The sequence below is a fragment of the Vigna umbellata genome, chromosome 3 (assembly GCF_029865625.1).
Source record: "Vigna umbellata cultivar VRB3 chromosome 3, Vumbellata_1.0, whole genome shotgun sequence".
Lineage (NCBI taxonomy): Eukaryota > Viridiplantae > Streptophyta > Magnoliopsida > Fabales > Fabaceae > Vigna > Vigna umbellata.
Genome location: NC_142167.1, coordinates 30,446,860 through 30,472,480, shown reverse-complemented (window position 1 = coordinate 30,472,480; position 25,621 = coordinate 30,446,860). Strand labels below are relative to the sequence as shown.

The 25,621-nt window shown below is 33.1% G+C and overlaps 1 protein-coding gene across 1 annotated transcript; it reads right to left on the bottom strand.

Moving 5' to 3' along the window:
* Positions 1 to 3,640: 3,640 nt before the first annotated feature.
* LOC148202230 (TOM1-like protein 6) lies at positions 3,641 to 9,025 on the bottom strand. Its single transcript, XM_088109879.1, has 9 exons — positions 8,581 to 9,025; positions 7,983 to 8,061; positions 7,744 to 7,842; positions 7,035 to 7,148; positions 6,358 to 6,521; positions 6,158 to 6,239; positions 5,988 to 6,073; positions 5,584 to 5,871; positions 3,641 to 5,214 (listed from the first exon to the last, which is right to left on the bottom strand). Exons 1-9 carry the CDS (start codon positions 8,709 to 8,711, stop codon positions 3,954 to 3,956), a joined length of 2,304 nt encoding a protein of 767 aa, XP_087966005.1. The 5' UTR covers positions 8,712 to 9,025; the 3' UTR covers positions 3,641 to 3,953.
* Positions 9,026 to 25,621: the final 16,596 nt, after the last annotated feature.

Sequence of the window (25,621 nt, the reverse complement as noted above, 5' to 3'; positions counted from 1 at the left end):
TATGGATGAGATAATATGATTCATTGATTATGTGATGATGAATGAATATGGGGAATTGTTAGCTATGAAATGAGGTATATTTCTTTATTATAGTAATTGTAAATTCGGGAGTAGTGTATTTGGTTTCCATCATAAGACTTTGAGCATAAGTAGAGTGACGCAGGAGGTTTATGGAAGCAGGTAGAGAGTAGTCTGATCAAAAGGCTTTGACATAAGCAAAGTACTCGTCAGTTTTATAGAAGTAGGCAAAGAGTGGTTTGACCATAAGGCTTCGAAGAGTAAGCATAATATACTTGTAAGTAAGGCTTATGGAAGCACATAACGAGAGGTCTGACCGTAAGGTTTCAGGAGTAAGCATAGTATACTTGTAAGGTTTATGGAAACAAGAAGCATGACTTTGAGAGGAGTTAGAGGGTGATATGTTACATAAAATAAAAGATATAATAAAGTGAATTAATGGCATTGAAGTAATCGTGTGTATAAATTATAATGATATATGATTGAATTATATAGGGTGAGTGTGTTCAATGATTGTATGTTATAGTTAACTCATTCTTATTTGTTTGTGCAATGATCATATAACTCGTGTTGTTATATGTGAGCAGATGATGTTACAAATGCAGTTGGAGATGCATAGAGACGAGAGACATGCTCGAAAAAACTTTAAAGGGCTTTTTGATAAAAATAAATTTATATTTGAAAACTATGTTGTTTAAGATTTGTAAGTTTAAATTTGTACTTATGTGAAATTGTGAAGACTATGTTGTTTAAGGTTTGTAAGTTTAAAATCATATTTATGTTAAATCAAAATGAAGTTTTAAGTATTGATATCATGTTAAATTTAAAATTTTGTTTTACTTCTCGTAATACCCTACAAATTATTTGGGTGTTACACTTATCATTATCAATCATTGGCCTTTGTTTGTCCGGAACAACAATGTTTGTATTCAGGGCTCTCTAGAAGAGTGAGATACATCTTGTATCCATCATAAGACAACCTCTCTTTTTACTAGGCAAACAAATGATATTTTAGGTCATTTTCTTTGTAAACCTTTGTGTTTTAACCAAAAGTGACTACATTCTAAATAATACTCAAGTTTTATAAAGAAGTGGTTGTGCTCCGATGAATAGTCAAGTTTTAGCGAGAAGTCATTATTGTCCAAAGAATACTTAAGGTTTTTTAATCAAGAGTGACTATGTTTCAAACATTTTAGTCAAAAGTGACTGGGTTTTAAATAATACTTAATTGTTTGTTATGAGTGACTACGTTTCAAAGAATATTAGTCTTATACAAAAATGATTGTCTTCTAAGTAATATTCATGTCTAGCTATAATTAGTAGGATTCAAATAATACTTGCTTTGTAACTTTCAAATTTAGTATGCCATATTGGAACTTGATCATATTGATTAAGAACTGAAGATAGTCTGGATTTCCAAACAAACCAGTATATGAAATCTTATGTAAATCTCCCTTAACCTTTACCTCTTCATATTACATGTTATTAATTTTTGACTAATTTGAGAAGGAGAGCTTTGCGAAAGACATATTTTGAAAAGGTTTTTAGATAGTTTGATTGTCAGTTTGAAGTTGCATCTAACAACCCTTCACTATATGTAGCCCTTCAAAAAGCTTGTTTAACAATATGGCTAAATATTAATAAGGATGGGGTAGCCTTGACTTCCCCAACTCTATTGCCAAATCCACAACTTTCTATCAACATTGTTGGTGATTAAGAATGATACAATTTTTTTGTACCATTTGCTCATGTGCAAGATGATAGTGATGTATTATGCTTGTAGGAGGAAGATATATATGGAGAATGAACTTTAATGACCTTGCATGGAGATTAAACATTAAAATTATGTGTAGTTTAAAAATAATTTTGACCCTCCAAAATTAATGCTCAAGATTTGTCCCTACTTAACTTTGTACATGTCAAGTATATACTTTGTTGTTTATTATTAGATATACTATGTTTATCTTATCTTTATCTTTTATCTTTAGTTAGTTTGCTATTTTTTCTTATTTGTATTTTGGGCTTACCCATATTTCTTCTATTATAAATAGATGACCCTATGTATATATTTAACACAAGGAAATTAATCTCACATATAGTTTTTCACTATATTCAACATAGTATCTGAGCCAAAGGATCTTTTTAGGAAAACCATTTATTGCCTTTGTCACTACACCCATTACTTCCAGCAGCGGCACCATTTACCACTCTCGGCAGCGTCATCGTCTACCGTAGTCGTCTACCACTACCACTACTACAATTTCAGTTTCAACCGATGATCACACAATTTTTATCGTTTCAGCCAGATGACCACCGTGCCATCAATGATGCCTTCATCGAAGCTCCTACATGCTTCCAGCTCCTTTTCCCTCGTGCGTGTGACACGTCTCGTCTCCTCTCAAGAAATGATTCAGAGTGTCAAGGTTGCTCTTTTTCCTCTTTTAAGTTCATCATGTGTGGTCGCATTCCCATCTCCTCTCAAGCAGCTATTCAAAGCATCAAGGTTGCTCTTTTTCCTTTTTTAGGTGCCTTGATTGGAGAATCTTGAATTTTAAAGGTTTCTCTCTCCTGTTCATCCATGGCTTCTTTGGCTGTTGTCTCTTCTTACAAAATGCAATCCTCCATTATTGTTATTGATGTGTTTTTCACAATAGACTTAGGTCATACTTTAGGCTCCTATTATTTGTTATTGAATATTGAGTTTATTAAAAAAATAGTTAATCTTACAAAAATATCACTGGTTTCTGTGTGTTTTTTTATATGTGTGGATGTAATTCGATTAAATGATGAATATAATAAATAGAAATATTTTGAGAAAAATGTTGGAGTAATAAAAAATATCCATGAGTGGGGTTTGAAATTTACTCCCACCACATCTAAAGAAAGCTTATCCACACAAAAAAGTTTAAAGATTTTTTTTAAAGTGAGTATGATTTAAAGTTTCTAATAAAATGCAAAGTGACTCTATCAAAACAAGTGCAAATTAAATATTTTAGTTAAAGTGGTGTATGTAAACATTTCACTTAAACTAACACTTTAGAGTATAATAATAATTTTGTCTCATGAAAATTATTAAAAATAACTAAACAACTCTAAATATAGAAAATTGAAATCTATTATAAAAGAAATCACAAACTATTTTAGATAACATAATATTATACTATTTATCTCACAGTGATTATCTTCTCTAAAAATAAAAATACCTAAACTCAATTTTCCTAGAAACCTTATTCACCTTCTTCTAAGTTACCAAAAAACAATTTCTATAAATAAATAAAACTTTGCATGACAGCATCTAGATTATATAAAAATATTACAACAAAAGAGCAATGGAATTAAAAATATATCTTGAGAAATACCAGGGACCGAAAATGGATATGAATCCCAAAACCCTAAATATATTGCGCCACGTTAGTTTATGCCGGAATGGCTCGAAAATTCTGAATTTAAGCCGATCTAAAGTTTTGCACACTTAAATCGCTTTACTGATCCAAAATCCAGATTCGTATATACCAATGCGATGAAAAGTAATTTGCCCTTGTTAAAAATTCACATCAGGCTTGTCAATCTGTATTGATTTCTGTTAACTAACGTGATTTGCAGCCTATCTTACAAGGGAATATGTTCTCAATAATTAATGACATTCGACACGTGTCCGCATTTTAAGTGCCCTTTATAGTGGTTAACGATCAATCAATGAACATAAGTACGAAAACCACTACAAGAAACTAAAATATTACATCAAAGAATGTTCAAAGTCTGTCGTCTGAGGTAAGACTCAGCTTAACTTTATGATCTGTTGTTACTCAGAATAGGAAGAGTCACTTGTATCGATCTAGAGAGCTTCCATAAGATGCAAATGAGAAGCTGCAAACAATACTTCTGGTCCCATTTTTTACAGTATATCAATACATTTTTTTACATAAGACAACACTTCACTTACGCCCACCAATCATACCAGGTCCCCTTGTCCCTGACAAGCCAGATGATGAACCACTGACCTTTCCATCTGTGTTTCCGAAAACATTCAAATCTTCAAATAGCCTATAAGATGGAACAAAAGTCTTTTGTCCAGTTGCACTTGCAGGAGTTCCACCGACACCACCTCTGGCAGATAATGAATTATTGTGTAGCACGGGCGTCCTTACTCCTGGAGCTAAAGGATACGATACTGTTGTATTGGCTTGTGTTGAAATCAAATTTGTAGCAGGAGAGTGATTTTGATAGTTGGCATATCCAGGTGTAGCTGCCCATGGTGGGGGAGGATATCTTGCAGGGTATTGATGATGTTGATTCTGAAATTGTTGCGGTTGCTGAAGTTGATTTTGAAATTGTTGCGGTTGCTGAAGTTGATTCTGAAATTGTTGCTGTGGCTGAGGTTGATTCTGAAATTGTTGCTGTTGCTGAGGTTGATTCTGAAATTGTTGCTGAGGTTGAGTTTGAGGCTGATGACCTTGTACCGTTTGGGGCTGATACTGTGAATGCTGTTGGGGTTGAGATTGCAGTGTTTGGTGCTGCGGCTGATACTGTAGAGGTTGCTGTTCATTATGAGGTTGCAAATGTTGTTGATGAGAGCTATATTGATTATGTTGAGGTTGTTGGTGCAATACATGTGGGGATTGTAGTACTGGTTGAGATTGCAATTGCTCAGATTGGGGCTGAGACCGGTCCTGCTGGGTCGTTTGATGGTGCTGTTGTTCAAATTCATAATGTGTATTATGAGATGAGGGTGGAGTTGGGGATTGAGACCGGGATTGATACGATTGTTGTTGAGGCTGGGCTTGAAATTCTGACTTAGATTGAGGTTGAGCCCAAGGGACAACGTAACTGTTGTATGACAGATTTCCCGGATATGTTTGGGAAGCAAAAGAATACCCTTCTGATGTGGACTGAACAGGTGTCTGATGTATGCCTTGGCTAGAGGCTGATGGTGCATAACTTGTCTGTGGAGACGATGCATAACTTGTCTGTGGGGATGGTGACACTGACAAAGTAATACTCAGTAAGTCAATAATGTCCTGATCCTTTGCAGTAGTAACTGGGGCAGGTGGGTTGGAAAGAACTAATGCATTGGATGGAACTGAAGTTGCGGGATTTGGAACATGTGGAGTTGTGCTGGTAGTGTTAACTGACACTGAGTTTTGGCTGGAACCAGTTGCGGTATCATTTGAAATCACTGGCTGTGCCTTAGAATGCCTGCAATAGTAAAGAGTTCACATTAAATAAAAAATTATTGACACGGTAGAACAATTTCATCACCCATGACCTGCAATATATGTTGGTATATGGGCTTTACAAGAAATTCTATTACAAAATTGGGGCTTCTAAAAAATAGTTGTAGGAGAGAATGAAATAGCATGCGTGGAAGTATAAAATGAAAATACATGCTTAATACAACGATTTGTGCATGCTTATCCATTCATGTCTATACTTAAAAGACCTAAACATATATTCTAAACTAGTTTGTTTCTTAGATAAGTTATAAGCAAGCAAGACTGAAAAGAAAAACAGGTTTCAATAACCATGAGCCACAAAATATTAAATATAGTATCAGCTCTAAGGGACCTCCGAGCTAGCTGTGCAAATTCATCTTCTTCCTCTTCATCACTCTGGCTCCGGGTTTCGGAAAGCACTACGGCTGAAGAGCTAGCTTTAAGCGTTGAAGAAGCCTCTCCAAGGGTGGAGCTGTTAACATTGGATTGATCTACACTTGGTTGAACTTCAGTTGGCACAGCGCTGGAACTTGCTCCTTGAATTGGAAACACAGTACCAGAAGCAATTGCATCATGCCTAGCTAGCAAACCTTGAATACTATCATTTAATTCGAGGCCTCGTCCAAGAAGCTCCTCGTCCCTATGACAAAACCAAGGTGATAAAAGATTATTCCACATATAAGTGGACAGACTTCACGAAGTAACAATCAAGTATATTTGGGTGTGTGCCAGATGGAAAAGCCGAGTAAAACTAACCCAGTTGAAGTTAGCATTTGCATCAACTTTTTCTGGTTTGTGCGACAGCGATCAACTAGATCAATAATCACCTCGTCTTTTACCGCCTACAAAGCATAAAAATCAGATATTAAATCGTTTCAGTTCAAGAAAGGAGGATTCAGAAGGCCAAGGAAAACCATTTAACTTACTTCACGATCACTAGGATTCACAGCCTGCAACATGTCACTCAAAAGATCCAAAACATGTCGCATGGACTCCAAGCTTGACATACTGAGTATTTCAAGAAAAGTTAGCTTAAAGACTCATCTGATAGCACACAGAAGTTCTGTCACAAAGGACAGCAGGGGAAGCAAGGTTGAAATGGAAAAAATAGAAGGTCAACATTAACCTCAAACTTTCTATCTCAGTAGCCATAGTTTCATCCAGTGTTTTAGATGAATTGCTCGACATCCCATATCCAGCTTGCATACTTCTTATATTTGGATGGGTAGGAGGAGGAGTAAATATTGGAGCTGCATCTGGTGATCTCTTTGGAAAAACTACTCCAGATCGCTGCCATTCATATAATTCAACTTAATATTATGATGATATAATCTGATGCTCATTAAATTACAGCTCACATATCAATGTAATCTTTTATCCTGTACTTAAAATGTAAATGTAAATTTGGAACAAACGGGATGATGGTTGGCTTTTGCCAGGGGACAATTCTCCAAGCTGAGATGTTGATGGTATAAAGTATGTGGTGGAACCATAAAAAATTAAAATTCACCCATTTGTCACTAAAGAATTGCAAGAACACTTTAGAGTTGTAGGCAAATGTGTTTTTTGAGGTGACGCATTTAACTACAAAATACAAATTTGTATACTTGTTATAATAAGAACTAAAAGTATCTTCTTAAAATTTGTGATCTCACCCTTAAGATGAGTCCGATATCATTTACAGAACATTCACAAATGCCAATTATATAATTTTGAAAATCTAGCATCCCACTTTCACATGAAACTATCAACGAAGAGAGATTGACAAAATCAATAAATTTCTTTTATCAACTAGACAGCTACCTTTAACTCCTCATATGCCCAATAGTACTGAGGATGCCTACCACCTGGTCCCCCAAATGCTTCTTGCCATGAGTCCAGCAGCATTAAGATTTTATCCCTCACTTGCATATCTGCCTGAAGAATCATTACATGTATTTCATGTTAAAACAAGACAAATCAAACAAAAAAAAATTGCACGAAATGGTAGTAATTTAACAGAAATAGAACCCATCCATATTTTGATGAGTAAATATTAAGATTGTTTTGATAAGTAAAAGCCTGGTGAATTTACCAATAAAAAAAAATCTTTATATTTACGTATCAACATGTAGATGGATTCTACAACTGTTCAACTCAACATTACAACTATTTTGAAAGAGAAATACTTCCCGCATACATTTAACACAGATAGGTTTGAGCCAATGATCCAGTAACCTATCTAATCTAGAATCATATAGCAAGGAAATCTCAAAAGGAAACTAGAAGATACTGGTCATTAACAATGTACAGCAGTAGCCGCCGGACTTGATTTGGAAATAAATTGAATTAGGTAGAATGCACTTCAAACAATTACACCATCAGATGTCATAATAGCAAAATAGATTAAATCCTGACGTTTGCATTTATAATCACAAATTCCATGAAGAATGCAACAACAATTTCTTTCAAGCATCAAATATACAAACTGAATCAGGAACACACCTTAAATTTCCAACTAAAATCACCTTACCTTTTTTCTTATGATTTTAATCATCTCTTCCAGTATGTTTCTCTCAGCAATTTGAAAGTGAACAAAATCACCACAGTTCTTTACCATTGTCTCCAGCAGCTGGGGGTAGACAACCAGAAACCAGAAATCAAGCTCCAAACAAATGAATTTGAAAGTTAGCCAATTCAGGAGAACACGGCCACAAACAACTTGACCCAAATACAGAAAAGTAAGACCAAAAGCCAGTGCCAACAAAGTACCGTGAGAGCTAGTAATTGAACTCTAGAGCTCCTATGTTGTAATCTCCTCTTCACAGCTTTTACCACATCTTTCGGCTGCCTGAGAAATTCATCAATGATTCAGTAAAAACTTAAAAGACCAGTGTGAAAATTCCCAGAGACTACTATTAAAGGTGTGAAAGGAAAACGAGAAAGAAGCATAGTTTGTACTGCCATCCATGGACCCTAGTTTTTCTGAGAGGGGGGAACTAAGAGTAAAATAATTGTTCAATTTTGACATCAGTAATGCATGAGAAAATTAAAAAATCACCAGAATTAAAAAAAATGAAAAAAAATAGAATCAGAAAAAAAAAAAGAACAACCAGTTTCCACTATTTCCCAAATAATACAATCCTCTAGTCAGTTTCATCACAAAGAACATACTAACTACAATCAACAACAACTTTAGCCCCAAAATTCCATCCGATAACAGAACTAGCAAAAATTAAATGGAACATCGCATTCAAAGGCATAAACATGTGGCAGTTGATCAAAGTCAAACCCTCCAAAATCAAATAAAACATATTATTGAAATTGATATGCTATCTATCTTCCTCCTTTTCTTGTAGTTGAAGATTACCAATGATTAGAATTGATGGAATCACAAATTTCGATGTTCATGGTCCAATCAGGGCCCATAAGAAGATCGCTGGTCGCCTTATCCACTGCGACAGTAGCTGAGGAAGAAGAAGAAAAAGAAGAAGAAGACATCGTATTCCTCCCCCCTCTCTTTCTGAAACTTCTTCAAGGAACACCACAATCAATTCTGGATTTAACGAACCAAACTCAGAAGCCGAAAAAAGATGAAAACTTTCCAGCAAAATTAATCGATAAAGCACCGAAGAGTGCAAAATTACGAAACCCTAACGAAATTCGGGAATGGAACCATGAAAATAATAACCGGAAAAGTCGTCGCTTGTTTTCTCAAATAGAATAGTTTTTAATTGTTTTATTTCTCTCTCCGAGCTAAATAAGGGGAATCGGGGAATTTTCTCTTTTCCATTATTTTCTCGCTACAAATTTTTTTCCGGGAAAGTGCGTAATTTTCCTTTTTCATTCTATATTTCGTTTTCGTAGCTGAAAGGGGTGCGTATTTTGTGCGGTTTGATAGGTGCACTCTCTCCTGTGCCTGTGCCACCCACGCGCTACGTGGCACGTGATGAGGAAAAGCAAATTTGAATTTGGCTTTCCTTTTCCGTGCTGAAATTCTTTGACTTATTGCAATTGATAATCATTTCAAAATCTGAAACACACTCACAAAGCATGATTCAGTTCATTCAATTTACATTCATCGAGTTTATTCAATGTAATAATATCGTATTTATAAGACACTATAATTAATTCATATTATTAACATAATTAGAAGTTTGGCAGAAATTCTTTTGTTTGAATCTTTACATATGAAATTTAGTGATAGACTGAGATGATTAATATATAAAAAGATAATAATAATAATAATAATATACATAAAAATATTAAAACTTTATTGAATATTATTAATTTTAGTTAGTTTTTTAAATGACTAAAACTACTATAATTTTGATTAAAAAAACGTATAATTGAAAAAAATTAATACAGAGTATAATTAAAACTACTATTAATTTTTATAATTTTATTTTCAAAATACTAATATTTTAGTTAGGAAAGAGAATTGATGAAGTACATATAGAAAATTGTTAACACGAATATAACTAGTGTATAAGAATTAAAACAATCTATAGATTTCTATTCTAAAATTATATCATGCTCATGCATATCTCATTTCATACAAAACTTACTTGAAAGTGATAATATTATAATATAAAGAAACCTCCTATTAATTCTGAATAGGTGGTAGTTTAATTAAGATACAAGACAACAGTAATGAATAATAAAACAACACATTACTGTAACATGAATATTAAGATAAAAACACCTTTGACATAATTTTGGATGATAAATAACATGTGTGTATAAAGTTACCTTATCATTATATTTTTTTACATGTAAGTAATTCAGTAATAAAAAAATTAAATATTGTAATATTTATAACTCATAATTGCAGCAATTTTAAAGTAAATATTTGCAAACAAAATGCTTCCGAACTAATTAATGCTTGTTGGTACACTATTACCTAATTAACGTAAAAAATAATTACTACAAATACTATTTGTCTTCAATTTTTTTTTTTTCAAATAGGATTCCAACTTAGTTATGATATAACCCTTTTCTCTATTCCTTCACTATTACATTTATACACCTGTAGAACAATTTTAAATATATGCCCTAAAATTTGAAAAGAAATAATTTTCTTGTGGAAAAGAAATAATTGATTCCAATATGGTAGCCTTTGGTACTCCAGGAAAGTTTAACTTTTATTCATATATATTATTAAATTAAAATAAAAGCATATTAAGAAGTAAATATGATATTATTTTTAGGATGTTGAGATGATGATGATTATGATAAAGGGGGAAGAAGGAAAAAAGGAGATAATATTTGATAAGAAAAATTAAATATAAAAATTTGAATTAGGTTTGAAATTAGTTAAATATTTTTCATTGATTGTATTGTCAAAGTATAAACCAAGAAATAGTTTGTAAATGAAGTTTTTGAAACGAACATTATTTTATAAATTTTTTGGGTGCATTGCACACTTACTATTTTGGTGGCAGCATTATACAAGCACCTGGTAAAGTGAAAATGACACACTGAAAGCAAACCAAAAGGAGAGGTTGAAGGAAGCTCATCGACCTAATCGATTGCTATCAATGATTATCACCAATACTAATAAATTAAGTGTTTTTCTTTCTAAAACGGTGTTACTTTTTAATTATTTAAACTAATGAAAAGAACACGATTATTAAAAAAAGATATATAAATTTAACTATTCAAAACAAAAATACATAGACACCTACTTTATATAAATTTTTTTTTCTTTGATTATGTTTTGAACTTTAATACATAGGCACGGTTTAAAGTGTAACATCCCAATATCTCACACTGGATAATTCATAATTTATATATTGTAACATTACATTTACGGTAATATCCCGTAATCTCACACTTATAAATTCATATGTCTACACATGTTTTAAACTCAGATTTCAACTATAAACTCATAAATATAATTCGAATTCTTCTAGCTTATTCTTCTGTCTCTCTCTTCATTGGCATTGGATCAGACGACATTCCTTCATCTGCTCCCGTATAACGAATTATACGATCATCGCACATACCCAAACACAAAACAAACACAAACAAGTAGGGTGAGCTAACATGCAACAAATCATTTATAAATCATGCATAATTACCTTGATATAATTATGTTCGACACTCTCATACCACAATTCCTATTAGACACTCGTCTCACAATACCCAATAGACACCACAATACCCAATAGACACTCATCCGGATGATACGTTGATGAGCGGTCACGGGAGGTTATGCACTTGTAATGACTTCTACTTCTTTTTTTTAATATACTTTCAAAATACTTCATACCATTTACAAGGTTAATCCCCTCACTATGTCCAAAACCGGCACATAGACCAGGACCTCCTGCTCCTCTCACCACATAATTCATCCCTCTCTACTTGAGACTAGATGATTATTAGAGTATCAGGATAACCTCCAACTACGGGACCCTCAACATCAACATATACACAAATACCATAACATTTATTTAATCTCTCCACAAGACTCATACCATACTAATATTCCTCAACTCACATTATACCCTTACAAAATCTCCCCATACTACCCATAACATGTTCAGATGCATAAATTCAAATGCAGTATAATAAAATGCAATTATCACAATTATAATTCATAATTCCATATCTACCACAAAAATGAATTCATCAGACATTTCCATTCCAACAAGATATATTGCACAATATTTTAATAGTACAAAAATCTGTTCAATAAGATTTAAGTTAAAAACTTGTCGAGTAGACTTCCAGGAAAGAGAGGTGCGTCACAATGGACAACTTAAGTACCAAATCTTTCCTTAGCCAAAGTGTTCCTCAACTAGTTTTTAACAAATTTCTTATTTACAGATTCAAAACAACAGCATATAATATTAACACCGAATTTCAATATAGATAAACATACAGTAAGCATTAACAGTATTCATACATAATTTCAAGATATGAATAGTAATAAAACAATACTAAGTCATAATATAAAAGCATAGAAATACTAAATCATAATATAAAAGCATAGAAAAGTTAGCTCCCCTACCTCTATTCCAGACGTCTCTTGCTCTGAATTTATTTCTCTGAAACCTTTCAGAACCTCTACCCTTCTTGCAACTAAAAATTTCTCTCTAACTTTCTATCACTTGATTTCTCTTCTCTTGGTGCAAAATAATCTTCCCTCCCATGGTTATTTATAGTAAAAAAAATTTACTATTCATTAATATTTTAATATTATTTATTATTTTAATATTATTTAAAAATAATATTTCAATCATTTTCTCACCAAATCTGATCCTAATTTCTACCTACTACTTTCTTCCATGCTAAGAAATCCAAATGCTGAAAATTTATTTTTACTATTCACTTTTTACTATTTACTATTTACTTTTTACTATTTACTATTTACTTTTTACTATTCAATTTAAAAAAATTTACTAAATAAGTTACCAAAAATTTGAACCTCTCCTTCTAAAATTACTATAATTTTATATCCAAAATTTACATTTTTCCATCCATTAAAATTATTATTACTAATAAAATACTAAAATTTACTATAATTATTTTTCATGGATCTTACATTCTCCCCAACAACAAAAATTTTCGTCCCCGAAAATTCTATACTTCAAGAAAATAGTTGAGGGTATAATTGTTTCATATCTTCTTCTAATTCCCATGTAGAGTCACCTGTCCTTTTATCCCAAACTACCCTGACTAAATTAATCGTTTTTCCTCTAAGTTCCTTTGTTTTAGTATCTTCTATACAAACAGGTTGTACTTCTACTGAGAGGTCCTCTCGGATTTGAATCTCCTCTATTTCTATAATGTGGGAAGGGTCAGGTACATACTTTCTTAGTTGGGAGACATGAAAAACTGAATGAAGATTCGCCAACTGAGGGGGTAGCGCAATCTCGTAAGCGACTGGCCCAATTCGTCTCAAAATTTGGTATGGACCAATGAACTTAGGAGAAAGTTTCCTGGAGCGAAGTGCTCTTCCAACACCCGTGGTTGAAGTTACTCGCAGAAAAACATGGTCCCCAGTCGCAAACTCTAACGGTCTCCTCCTTTGATCTGCATACGATTTTTGTCTACTCTGAGAAGCCTTCATTCTTTCCCGTATCAATTTTACTTTGTTGGTGGTTTGTTGTAGTAGCTCAGGTCCTATTAAAACTGATTCACCATCTTGATACCAGCACAACGGAGTTTGACATCGTCGGCCGTACAGAGCCTCATAAGGTGCCATACCTATGCTTGCTTGGAAACTGTTGTTATAGGTAAATTCCACAAGAGGAAGTATTTCATCCCAACTACCAAGATGATCTAATACACAAGTTCTTAACAGATCTTCTAATGACTGGATAGTCCTTTCAGATTGTCCATCAGTTTGGGGATGATATGCGGAACTCATTCGTAATTTGCTGCCCATAGCTTCCTGTAGGGTTTGCCAGAATCTAGAAGTAAATCTTGGGTCTCTGTCTGACACAATGCTAGAAGGTATACCGTGCAATCTCACTATTTCCTTTATGTACAATTGTGCCAGCTTAGTCATTGACATTCTCAGATTTATTGCCAAGAAGTGAGCACTTTTTGTCAATCGATCAATGATGACCCAGATAGCATCATTACCCTTCATTGTTCGTGGTAAATGGGTAACAAAATCCATAGCAATGCTATCCCATTTCCACTCTGGTATGTCTAATTGTTGTAGCATTCCTCCAGGCCTTTGGTGTTCCACTTTTGCCTTTTGACAAGTCAAACAAGCTGCTACAAACTGTGCTACTTCCTTCTTCATTCCTGGCCACCAAAAGGACTCCTTAAGATCTTGATACATTTTAGTCATGCCGGGATGCATGCTAAAACGACTCTTGTGTCCTTCTTCAAGGATTAATCTTTTTATTTCTGCATTGTCTGGTACACATATTCTTCTTCTAAATTTTAATACTCCATCAGGTCCTAACCTAAACTCTTTAGTTGATTCTGTTTTGATCATTTCTGCTATCTCTTTCAGGTTAGGATCCACCAATTGTTTCTCTTTGATTAAAGTTAGAAAGTCGCTAGATATAGTCAAATTACTACATCTAATGAAATCTACTTCATATTCCATATGTAGCTTCAGATCTCTGAATTTCTCCACCAATTCCAATTCTTTGATCATCATATGAGAAACATGTACCATCTTCCTACTCAAAGCATCAGCTACTACATTCGCCTTTCCCGGATGGTACAAAAGTTCGAAGTCATAATCCTTTAAAAACTCTATCCACCGCCTTTGCCTCATATTTAGCTCTTTTTGGTCAAATAGGTACTTCAAACTTTTGTGATCGCTGAATACTTGAAATTGGACACCATAAAGATAGTGTCGCCAAATCTTCAAAGAAAATACCACTGCTGCCAATTCTAGATCATGAGTAGGATAATTCTTCTCATGAACCTTTAATTGTCTTGAAGCATAAGCCACCACCTTCCTTTCTTGCATAAGCACACATCCTAACCCCTGGTGTGAAGCATCACAATAAATCTCAAAAGACTTACTTGGATTTGGGATAATCAATATTGGTGCACTTGTCAACCTGTGCTTTAATTCCAGGAAGCTTTTCTCACACTTATCCGTCCAAACAAACGGTTGATCTTTGCGAGTTAGCTGTGTTAAAGGCGCTACTATTTTAGAAAAACCTTCTATAAATTTTCTATAGTATCCAGCTAAACCCACAAAGCTTCGTATTTCCGTCGTAGTCTTTGGTCTCTCCCACCGTAACACTGCTTCCACCTTGGTTGGATCCACTGCTATGCCTTGAGCTGATATAACATGTCCCAAGAATTGCACCTCATGTATCCAGAATTCACACTTTGACAACTTTGCATATAGTTTCTTTTCTCTCAAGATCTCAAGCACAATTCTTAGGTGCCTCTCATGTTCTTCTCGACTTTTGGAATAAATAAGTATGTCATCTATAAAGACTACGACAAACTTATCTAAAAAGGGTTGAAAGATTCTGTTCATGTAATCCATGAACAAAGCTGGAGCATTAGTTACCCCGAATGGCATAACTACATACTCGTAATGCCCGTATCTTGATCTAAAAGCAGTCTTCTGTACATCTTCAGCTTTAACCAAAATTTGATGATATCCAGACCTTAGATCTATCTTTGAAAATACTTGAGCTCCATGCAACTGATCCATCAAATCGTCAATCCTAGGCAAAGGATACTTGTTCTTAATGGTTAGCTTGTTCAACTGCCTGTAGTCAACACACAATCTAGAGCTCCCATCTTTCTTCTTCACTAGCAGTACCGGTGCTCCCCATGGTGATACGCTTGGTCGGATGAATTGTTTTTCCAATAGTTCTTCAATTTGCTTCTTCAGCTCTGCCAACTCTGCTGGGGCCATCCGATATGGAGATATCGATACGGGTCCAGCTCCAGGTATTAAATCGATGGAAAATTCTACTTCTCGTTGAGGTGGCAATCCTGGTATTTCTTCTGGGAATACATCACTAAACTCATTAACTATGGGAATATCAAGATTTTGTTTATCTTTCTCAATTTCCACATGAGTCAAGATAATGAAACACAGAGATCCATCTTTTACTTCCTTCAACACTTGTTGTAATGACAACAACTCCGCTTCTTCAGGATCAGGGAAAATCAACTCCTTCTTGTTACAGTCTATAAGGATACGATTGGTAGATAACCAATCCATTCCTAAGATTACATCTAAACCTTGTAGAGGTAAAGATATAAGATGTACTTTGAACCTACGTCCTTCTACAATGATTGGACATTGAGGACACATCCTCGATGTTTTTATCAATTTAGAGGCCGGTGTAGATACTATAAGATCATACTGCAGCTCTTTTACAGGTAGGTTCAACTCTTGAATAAGAGTTTCAGACAAAAAGGAGTGTGTCGCTCCAGAATCAAACAATACATTCAAGTCTTTACCAGCTATATTACAACATCCAATGATGAGAGTACCTGATTTGGCAGCTTCTGCTCCCGTTAAGGCATAGACTCTCCCAGTCGCTTGTGGTCTATTGTCAGTCCTTCCCTGTTGAGGCGGTTGTTGAGGTTGAGTTGTTCCTCTTCTGTTAGAGGGACAATCTCTAGCAAAATGTCCTTCAGCTCCGCAAAGAAAACATTTGTTGCGCAGATTAACTTGTGGACAGACGCTTTTCAGATGAGGTCCTCCGCAGACGAAACATTGGATTATTCTCTGTTGGTGTTGTTGCTGATGAGGATTCCTCTGAGGTTGTGGTCTATCATAAGGTCGATTCCTTACATGTTGTTCAACTCGTGACCCAGATGGTCCTCCTACCCTTGGTAACTTCTGAACTTCAACCTCACTTATTAACCTTTCCACAGCTTTGGCATGTTCTACTAAAGCAGCAAACTCCTTAATAGCTAAAGGATTCACAGCTAGTTGAATGTTTGCTCTCAATCCATTTTTGAATTTCCTGCACCTCCATTCTTCATTTGACGGTTGGGTGTAGAAACGAACCAAGTGTTTGAACCTGTCTGCATATTCAGCTACGGATTTGTTGCCTTGTACCAGCTGCAAGAACTCCACCTCTTTCAAATGTCTCACACTGTCCGGAAAGTACTCAGCGTAAAATTTACTCTTAAAAATTTCCCAAGTTATAATCTCACCACTTTCCTCTAATACCAGCTTTGTGTTGTTCCACCAGTGTACTGCTTCCCCAGATAGCTGATACTCAGAGTATGCCAACCTAGTTTCGGGTGGACACCTCTTTGCTTCAAAAATCTTTTCCAAGTTCCTTATCCAGAGATCAGCCTCGTCCGGGCTCGTTTTCCCATTAAAAATAGCTGGACGATGTTGCAGAAAATTTTCTAAGGTCCATTCCTGAACTCTCTGAGGTTGAGCTTCCACACGGGTGCCATTCTCGGCTAGTTGTCTTAAGGTTTCCGCATGTTGTCTTTGGCTTGCTTCAGAATTTAGTCTGGCCGCTTCTAACTGTTGTAGGGCCGTTGTGTGTTGTTGCATTAAAGCAGCTCCCTGTTGTTGAAGAGCGGATGCGATAGATTCTAAAGCCCTTGCAAGGCTAGGTACCTCAGGGGTTTCACGATTGGGTTGTCTACGAGCCATTTCTCTCTGTTCATACAGAGAATTATTGTTATTATAATTTATAATATGAGTTTGTAGGATTAATCCACAACTCTTAGGTCGTCTTAAGGACGAACCGCTCTGATACCATTAATGTAACATCCCAATATCTCACACTGGATAATTCATAATTTATATATTGTAACATTACATTTACGGTAATATCCCGTAATCTCACACTTATAAATTCATATGTCTACACATGTTTTAAACTCAGATTTCAACTATAAACTCATAAATATAATTCGAATTCTTCTAGCTTATTCTTCTGTCTCTCTCTTCATTGGCATTGGATCAGACGACATTCCTTCATCTGCTCCCGTATAACGAATTATACGATCATCGCACATACCCAAACACAAAACAAACACAAACAAGTAGGGTGAGCTAACATGCAACAAATCATTTATAAATCATGCATAATTACCTTGATATAATTATGTTCGACACTCTCATACCACAATTCCTATTAGACACTCGTCTCACAATACCCAATAGACACCACAATACCCAATAGACACTCATCCGGATGATACGTTGATGAGCGGTCACGGGAGGTTATGCACTTGTAATGACTTCTACTTCTTTTTTTTAATATACTTTCAAAATACTTCATACCATTTACAAGGTTAATCCCCTCACTATGTCCAAAACCGGCACATAGACCAGGACCTCCTGCTCCTCTCACCACATAATTCATCCCTCTCTACTTGAGACTAGATGATTATTAGAGTATCAGGATAACCTCCAACTACGGGACCCTCAACATCAACATATACACAAATACCATAACATTTATTTAATCTCTCCACAAGACTCATACCATACTAATATTCCTCAACTCACATTATACCCTTACAAAATCTCCCCATACTACCCATAACATGTTCAGATGCATAAATTCAAATGCAGTATAATAAAATGCAATTATCACAATTATAATTCATAATTCCATATCTACCACAAAAATGAATTCATCAGACATTTCCATTCCAACAAGATATATTGCACAATATTTTAATAGTACAAAAATCTGTTCAATAAGATTTAAGTTAAAAACTTGTCGAGTAGACTTCCAGGAAAGAGAGGTGCGTCACAATGGACAACTTAAGTACCAAATCTTTCCTTAGCCAAAGTGTTCCTCAACTAGTTTTTAACAAATTTCTTATTTACAGATTCAAAACAACAGCATATAATATTAACACCGAATTTCAATATAGATAAACATACAGTAAGCATTAACAGTATTCATACATAATTTCAAGATATGAATAGTAATAAAACAATACTAAGTCATAATATAAAAGCATAGAAATACTAAATCATAATATAAAAGCATAGAAAAGTTAGCTCCCCTACCTCTATTCCAGACGTCTCTTGCTCTGAATTTATTTCTCTGAAACCTTTCAGAACCTCTACCCTTCTTGCAACTAAAAATTTCTCTCTAACTTTCTATCACTTGATTTCTCTTCTCTTGGTGCAAAATAATCTTCTCCCATGGTTATTTATAGTAAAAAAAATTTACTATTCATTAATATTTTAATATTATTTATTATTTTAATATTATTTAAAAATAATATTTCAATCATTTTCTCACCAAATCTGATCCTAATTTCTACCTACTACTTTCTTCCATGCTAAGAAATCCAAATGCTGAAAATTTATTTTTACTATTCACTTTTTACTATTTACTATTTACTTTTTACTATTTACTATTTACTTTTTACTATTCAATTTAAAAAAATTTACTAAATAAGTTACCAAAAATTTGAACCTCTCCTTCTAAAATTACTATAATTTTATATCCAAAATTTACATTTTTCCATCCATTAAAATTATTATTACTAATAAAATACTAAAATTTACTATAATTATTTTTCATGGATCTTACATAAAGCAATTAAAAATACATAAAGAAAATTTAATGCTTAAATTTGATTCATGGCTAATTGATTAGTTGTAATTCATTCTTGAATAAATTTCCTTCTATAAAAATAAAATCCAGCCTTTAAATTTCTCATTTGAAATGGTTAGGAGTATAATAGAGTGAGTTTGTAAGAATTCAATTAACTTCTAAATATAGTATCTTAAGTTTGAAGTAAGTTGTGGCTGAAAGAAAAATTAAGTCTTCTTAAATCAAAGTTCTAGCTAAGTCAATTTGAATTAAAGGTTAAATTGAGTGAGTTCAAACTTAAGTTCGACTCAAATCAAGTTGGGATGAAAGTCGAGACAAGATAGTTTGGTACAAAATTCGAGACGAGTTAACCCACCCAAATTAAAGGTTGAGACCTATTAACTTAGGTAGGAGGTTGAGATGGACTGACCATGCCAAAATCTCATACAGGACAAGTCGAGGTTGAAGGTCGAGATGGGTTAGCCTAAGGCAAAGGTTGAGACATGTAAGCTCGAAACAAAGTCAAGCCTTATAAATAAAATTAAAGGTCAAATTGAATCAACCTAGGTTAAAGTTTGGGCCAAGTCAGCCTAAGCTAAATGTCAAATCAAGTCAATTTGAAGTTGAGTCAATTTAGTTGGGGTTCATAGTCAAGTTGAATCAGTCTAGGCCATAATTAAATCCAATCAACTTGGACCCATATTCAAGCTAAGGTTGCTCAGGCCAAAGGTCAAGATGAGTCAACCTTGGTCAATGATCAAGATGAGTCACCAACGCTAAATGTTGATCCAGGACGAAAGTTGAGTCTAGTCAACCCATATCAAAAATTGAGTGGAGTTTGGGTGAAGGTTGAATTGAGTTTGTCCGAACCATAGTTCAGGCCAATTTGTTCTGAGTCAAAGGTCAAATCAAGTTGATCGGAGTTGAAGGTCGAGTCAAGTCAGCTTGATCTATTGTCAAATGAAATCGTCCATGCCCGTATTTGTGATAAATCAATCCAAACCCATAGTTGAGTTAAATCGACCTAAGTTGAAGGTTAAAACAAGTTAATCCTAGTTGATGTTCAAAACGAGTCGGCTTAGACCAAAGGTCGAGAGGAGTTGGCTTAGGCCAAAAGTTGAAACGAGTCAACCAAAACTAAAGTTCAAAGTAAAGTCAAGATAAGACAAATAATGCTAAAATTAGCCATTCAACCTAAAAGTTGGTGTGAGTTAACTCAGACTGAAAATCGATCTAGGCTAACTCAACTTGAAGTGTCTAATAGAGTTTGCTTACACTGAGGATAAAGCTGAGTGAATCCAAATCCGATCCAACTTTGTTTATCTTGATCTTAGATCAATTTACTTAGTGTGAATTAGTTATGGTCCATGAACTTTTGAGGCTATTTTATTACTATGAATATCTTTTTTTTATGTAGGTCTTTTGGTTCTATGGATTTTTTTTCTTACTCTGAATTATGTGGGTCGAAGCTAGACTTTGTGAGTCTAAACCAAGTGAATTAGAACAAATTGTAATTATAAATGTATTTTGGTTGCAAGTGGAATAATTTCATTATTACATACTTGTATACTCTTAATATGAAGAATTCTTTTTGAAAAATAAATACTATAAAATTCTTGAAAAATTATTTAAATTTTTTTATTAACTTTATTTTCTTAAAAATGTACTTAAGAGAATAAAATCTCATACAAATTGTTAAGTTTTAATAATATTAGTTTCAGTGATTTTATAAACATTTTACCGAGAGTATTTCATACTATAAGTAAATTTTTTTGGGCAAATGCAATCCAGGAAATTCAAAATAGAAAGTTTCATTATAAAATGCCATTAATCCACTTTTATGCTGATTAAGTACAATAAAGACATATATTTTAAATTTGTCAACCAATAGACTTGTCAACAAAACACTAACATTTATTTAGAATGTTACCATTCTAATGTCTCACTTTTAAAGAAGAATAATAATGAAATTCTTTTCATAAATTGTTAATATTTTTCATCATCTATTAACTTTTTTTGGTAAAATACCCAATAGGAGTGTCCTTTTTTTTACAGTGTTTTAAGAACTGCAAGCAATTTTCTCTTCTAACATGCTTTCCATTACTGACTGAAGTTGATTAAAAATCATAAAATTTGATAAATTATACTTTTATATCAATGACAGTCTCTTTGAATGAAAAATGGGACTAGATTTTTTCTGTAAGTTCAATAAATCCAATCAATAATAGAGAAAGTTGACTAAACTTGATTTTCTCAAAAGAAAGAAATTAAATGAGAAAGTGAAATACTTCAAATTATAATGGATAGCAAATAGTGTAAGAAATAATTTAGATAGTCATTTTGTGTGTACACTTTTCACATAACCCTGATCGTTTCTTTGTAGATAACTTAACATAGCAGCAAAAAAAGAAGAAACTTTAACTAAATAGAAATAAGGACTTGTTAAAATTAACCTTATAATTAATATGTTTCATATAGAGCTTCAGTTAAAGATAACTAAAATAGCTTCCTTAACTTACGTGTTGCATTAAATTGTTAAGACAATAATATGCACACTTACATTGAACTTTAACTCAGATGTATAGAGATTGAATTTATATAACTTCTAATTGAATGTTACCTCTAATTTATATCAGACACCACATTCGTTTTTGCCTCTTTTTTTTCAAGGATTATGTCAGTTTCTTGTAAACCCTAAATAACTTCACAAATAAAAATTCACAAAAAGCGACATAAAATTCAAAAATCAAGTAAGCATGATGACATCATCATTAAAATACTTTTCTAAAAAAAGAAAGTAGATACTCAGAAAGTCATAAAGTCACCAAGAAAATTGTTATTATTATATATAGTGAAAGTGAAATGACCAAAAACCTTATGAGTGGTATTGGTGAATACATATATATATATATATATATATATATATGCCTTTTCGTTTGCCCTATAAGCTGCCACGTGTAACTAGCCATATTATTCTCATTTTCATATTCATTTCATTATTTATTAATTATTATTATATGGCCAAAGTCCATGACACGTGGAAGTTTTACAATGGTTCTGTGAAAAAAAAAATGTCCTAATCGTGATTGCAAGGTTTGCACACTCACATGTTACAATATATGGTAATATATTTTACTATTATACAAAAATGAGATTAGCTGAATTTTACATTTTTATGATAATTATGTCTATGTATTTATATATTTTGTTAAAGATTAGCCTTGTTCAAATCTCAATCTCAAGTATTAATGACGGTTTTCTTTGACTTTAGGAATTTTGTTTTTAATTAAAGTGAAATAATTAAATGAAAATGTTATATTAAATAAGGTATCAATTATACAGTATTAATATGACCATCTTTTCCATTGAATTTCAATTACTTTCAAGTGAATTCTTGTATAAAATTCAGTAAATATACAAGATTCAATTAACTACTAGATTTTGGAAGCTATAGTTTCAACCTCTTTTTTAATGTTGTATAGGCTCAGTCATATTATTACGTGTATAATGAAAAAAATAAAGACTTTTATACGAATATTTTGAAAAGTATAAATTATGCTTTCTTTTGTGAGAAGTATTCAATAAAAAAATATTCCCGAATTATAAAAACTATTGTGTTTTATTATATTTTCAGAAGTATTCATTAAAATCATGAAAAGATAACTACTTTCCAAATGTGTTTTTCCACAGAAAGTCCATTTGAGTTAAAAATATATTTAACATATGCGATTTTTTTTATAAATTAAAAATTATTTTTTAATGACTAAAATATTTTAAAAAATAGATAGTCAAATCTGGTACATGTAATTTTTTTTATTACAATACGAATTTAATTTTAATTTTCATTCATTTGTCAATTCAGTTTTAATATTTTTTTAATAAAATCTTAATTTTTCTTATTAGTTTTTCAATTTAGTTTTTTTAACTTTTTTTAAATAATTAAAGATGTAACGTGTAAGTTTGTGATTTTTTTAATTTTAAAAAATTAATTATTTTATATATTTTTAAATTTTAAAAATATGGAATTCATGTGTTAAACTAGCATGTGTCATCAGAGTTAATGACACATTTTAGTGTTAATATCACATCACATGTGACTGCAGTTTCTATATTCATAATTTTTTTTAATTCGGTCCTAATTTTCTTTTTAAAATGAATTAGTTTTATCTTTTTCTAGATTGAAAGCAAATTAAATTTTAGATGGAAGTAATATTTGATTTAAGTGTCAAATTTCTTTTATATTCTTCCTCAAAAAATCTAACACAAAATACTATATCAATATCATTCATATTTTTATTACATATTTCTAATTTATGGTTAAAGTTGATTTAAAATTAGATGAAGATTTTAGAAGTGTAGATTGAAACATTCCAATTTAGTAATATAAAATTATTAAAATAAAACATTGCATTATAAAGAAAGAACAAAAACTATAATTTTATGAAGAATTAAATTCCTGAAGACCGAAATACTCCTATACCGCTGCTTTACCAACAACCTTTCGATGAGCCAACTGAAAAAGTTGTATCCCTAAGTTCACACCATTTAGGTGATTATAACAAAAGAGAAACAAACACACAAAGACAGGCCACAGAAAAGCAAGGGTAAGCTAGAGTACGTAATTTAATTGATTACACTAATCATGCAAATTAAACAAATACATAAGCATGTGTCAATCGAGCATTTCAAGCATACAACGACCGACCATACACTACAGGCAATGACCGAACACTTGACTTGACCATCCGAATTGTATGAATATGTAGCTTGAGGTCGTTCGTGCACCCGGGGGTGTAGTAATTGGAAAACCATCAGCTGCCACCCGGGGTTAATTCGTTATAACTCACCTAAGACCCTATAGGCTAGGACCTCCTGCTATTCTCACGACATGACTTACCCATCTCTACTTGAGACTTGGTCATCATTAGAATGTCAGGATGAACGCCGTGGATTTCGCTGTCCATATTCATACTTTACCACCACCTTGATACCAAATCACTAAGACATTCCTCCTTGGAATTCTCTTTCACATCCATATTACAATTATCATACCATACTTTTTCTTTTTAAACCATTATGATAATGCATACATAAGCCAGCAAAGCAATTGGATCAATTAATTAAAACAACACACTGGAATAACTATGAATATAGACCAAACAGAAATCACCAACATAGAAGAACAAGACCGAACACCCTGTGAATGTTGGAGACCGAACGGTCAATAATAGATACAATTGAAGAGAAAACCGAGCGCTATTAATGATCGACAACTAGAGGATTCCGAGTACCACATCATGACCGAATACTATCACTAGTTCAAATACTAAGTTTAGACCGAATGCTTATGGCTTAGGCTGAATACCTATAACTTAGGCCGAACGCATTTAAGACTGAATACAAGTACGAGGTCGAGCACTAGTACAAGAATGAGCGCTACTAAGAATAGTTGCAGAATTATGATCAACCATTATCTTCACCAATTCCTACCACTTCCCAACTTCTAACCCTCCAAACATGATTCATATACCATTTTAAGCCTATCCAAAGGTACCTAAAATCGTTCTAACATCATCTCAAAGAGTCCCATACCAGATTTCACTCCCAACCCCAAACTATCATATTCGTATACCCACTTTCTTAAGATTAGAACAGACCGAACACTTATGCAGAGAAACTCCAACTAGTTCACAGGTTCCAACATTCACATATTCAACACAATTCAATCAAACATTCAAGTTACACATATGCAACCATCCAAACAATAATTTCATACATAGAAACACAATTAAATTAACTAGCTTCCCTTACCTCTTAACCGAATGAGAATCTTCTACCATTCCAAAAATTTGCTCACACTTCTAGAAAATCCCAAGAACATCTATGACTCACTGATTGATGAGGATAGACCACCAAAAGACCAGAAATGTGATTAGAAATGGGAAGAGGAAGCTGATGAACGCATGCAACCAGAAACTTGGCTTGCATTGCATGTGTCAAAAAGTTTCGGAATCTCACAAGAGCTTAAGAAATCGAGACATACCAGCTTTAAACAAGACTTTAATCGGTGGAAAATGATGTTTTTGACTCCAAGATTACTTAAGCTCGGCCTGATTGAAAATAAGATGAAGTAAGATGAGAGATTTTTAGAGAGAATGAGAAGAAAAGAAGAGAGAAGAAGATTTGAAGAGAAATGATTGAATCAGAAAATAGGACGAACATTTGAAATTTTCCTTTATATAGTAATATTATTTTAATATAAATCATTTGGTTTCATTATTTACACGTACATGTCCACTTCAAAATCTTTAAAATTCTCGGTTCTTACATAAACAAACACTATTAATTTAAAAATTTAATAGGTTAAAAATAATATAAACTATTTAATACTTAATGTGATTTTTATATTCAAAATCAATTAAGAAG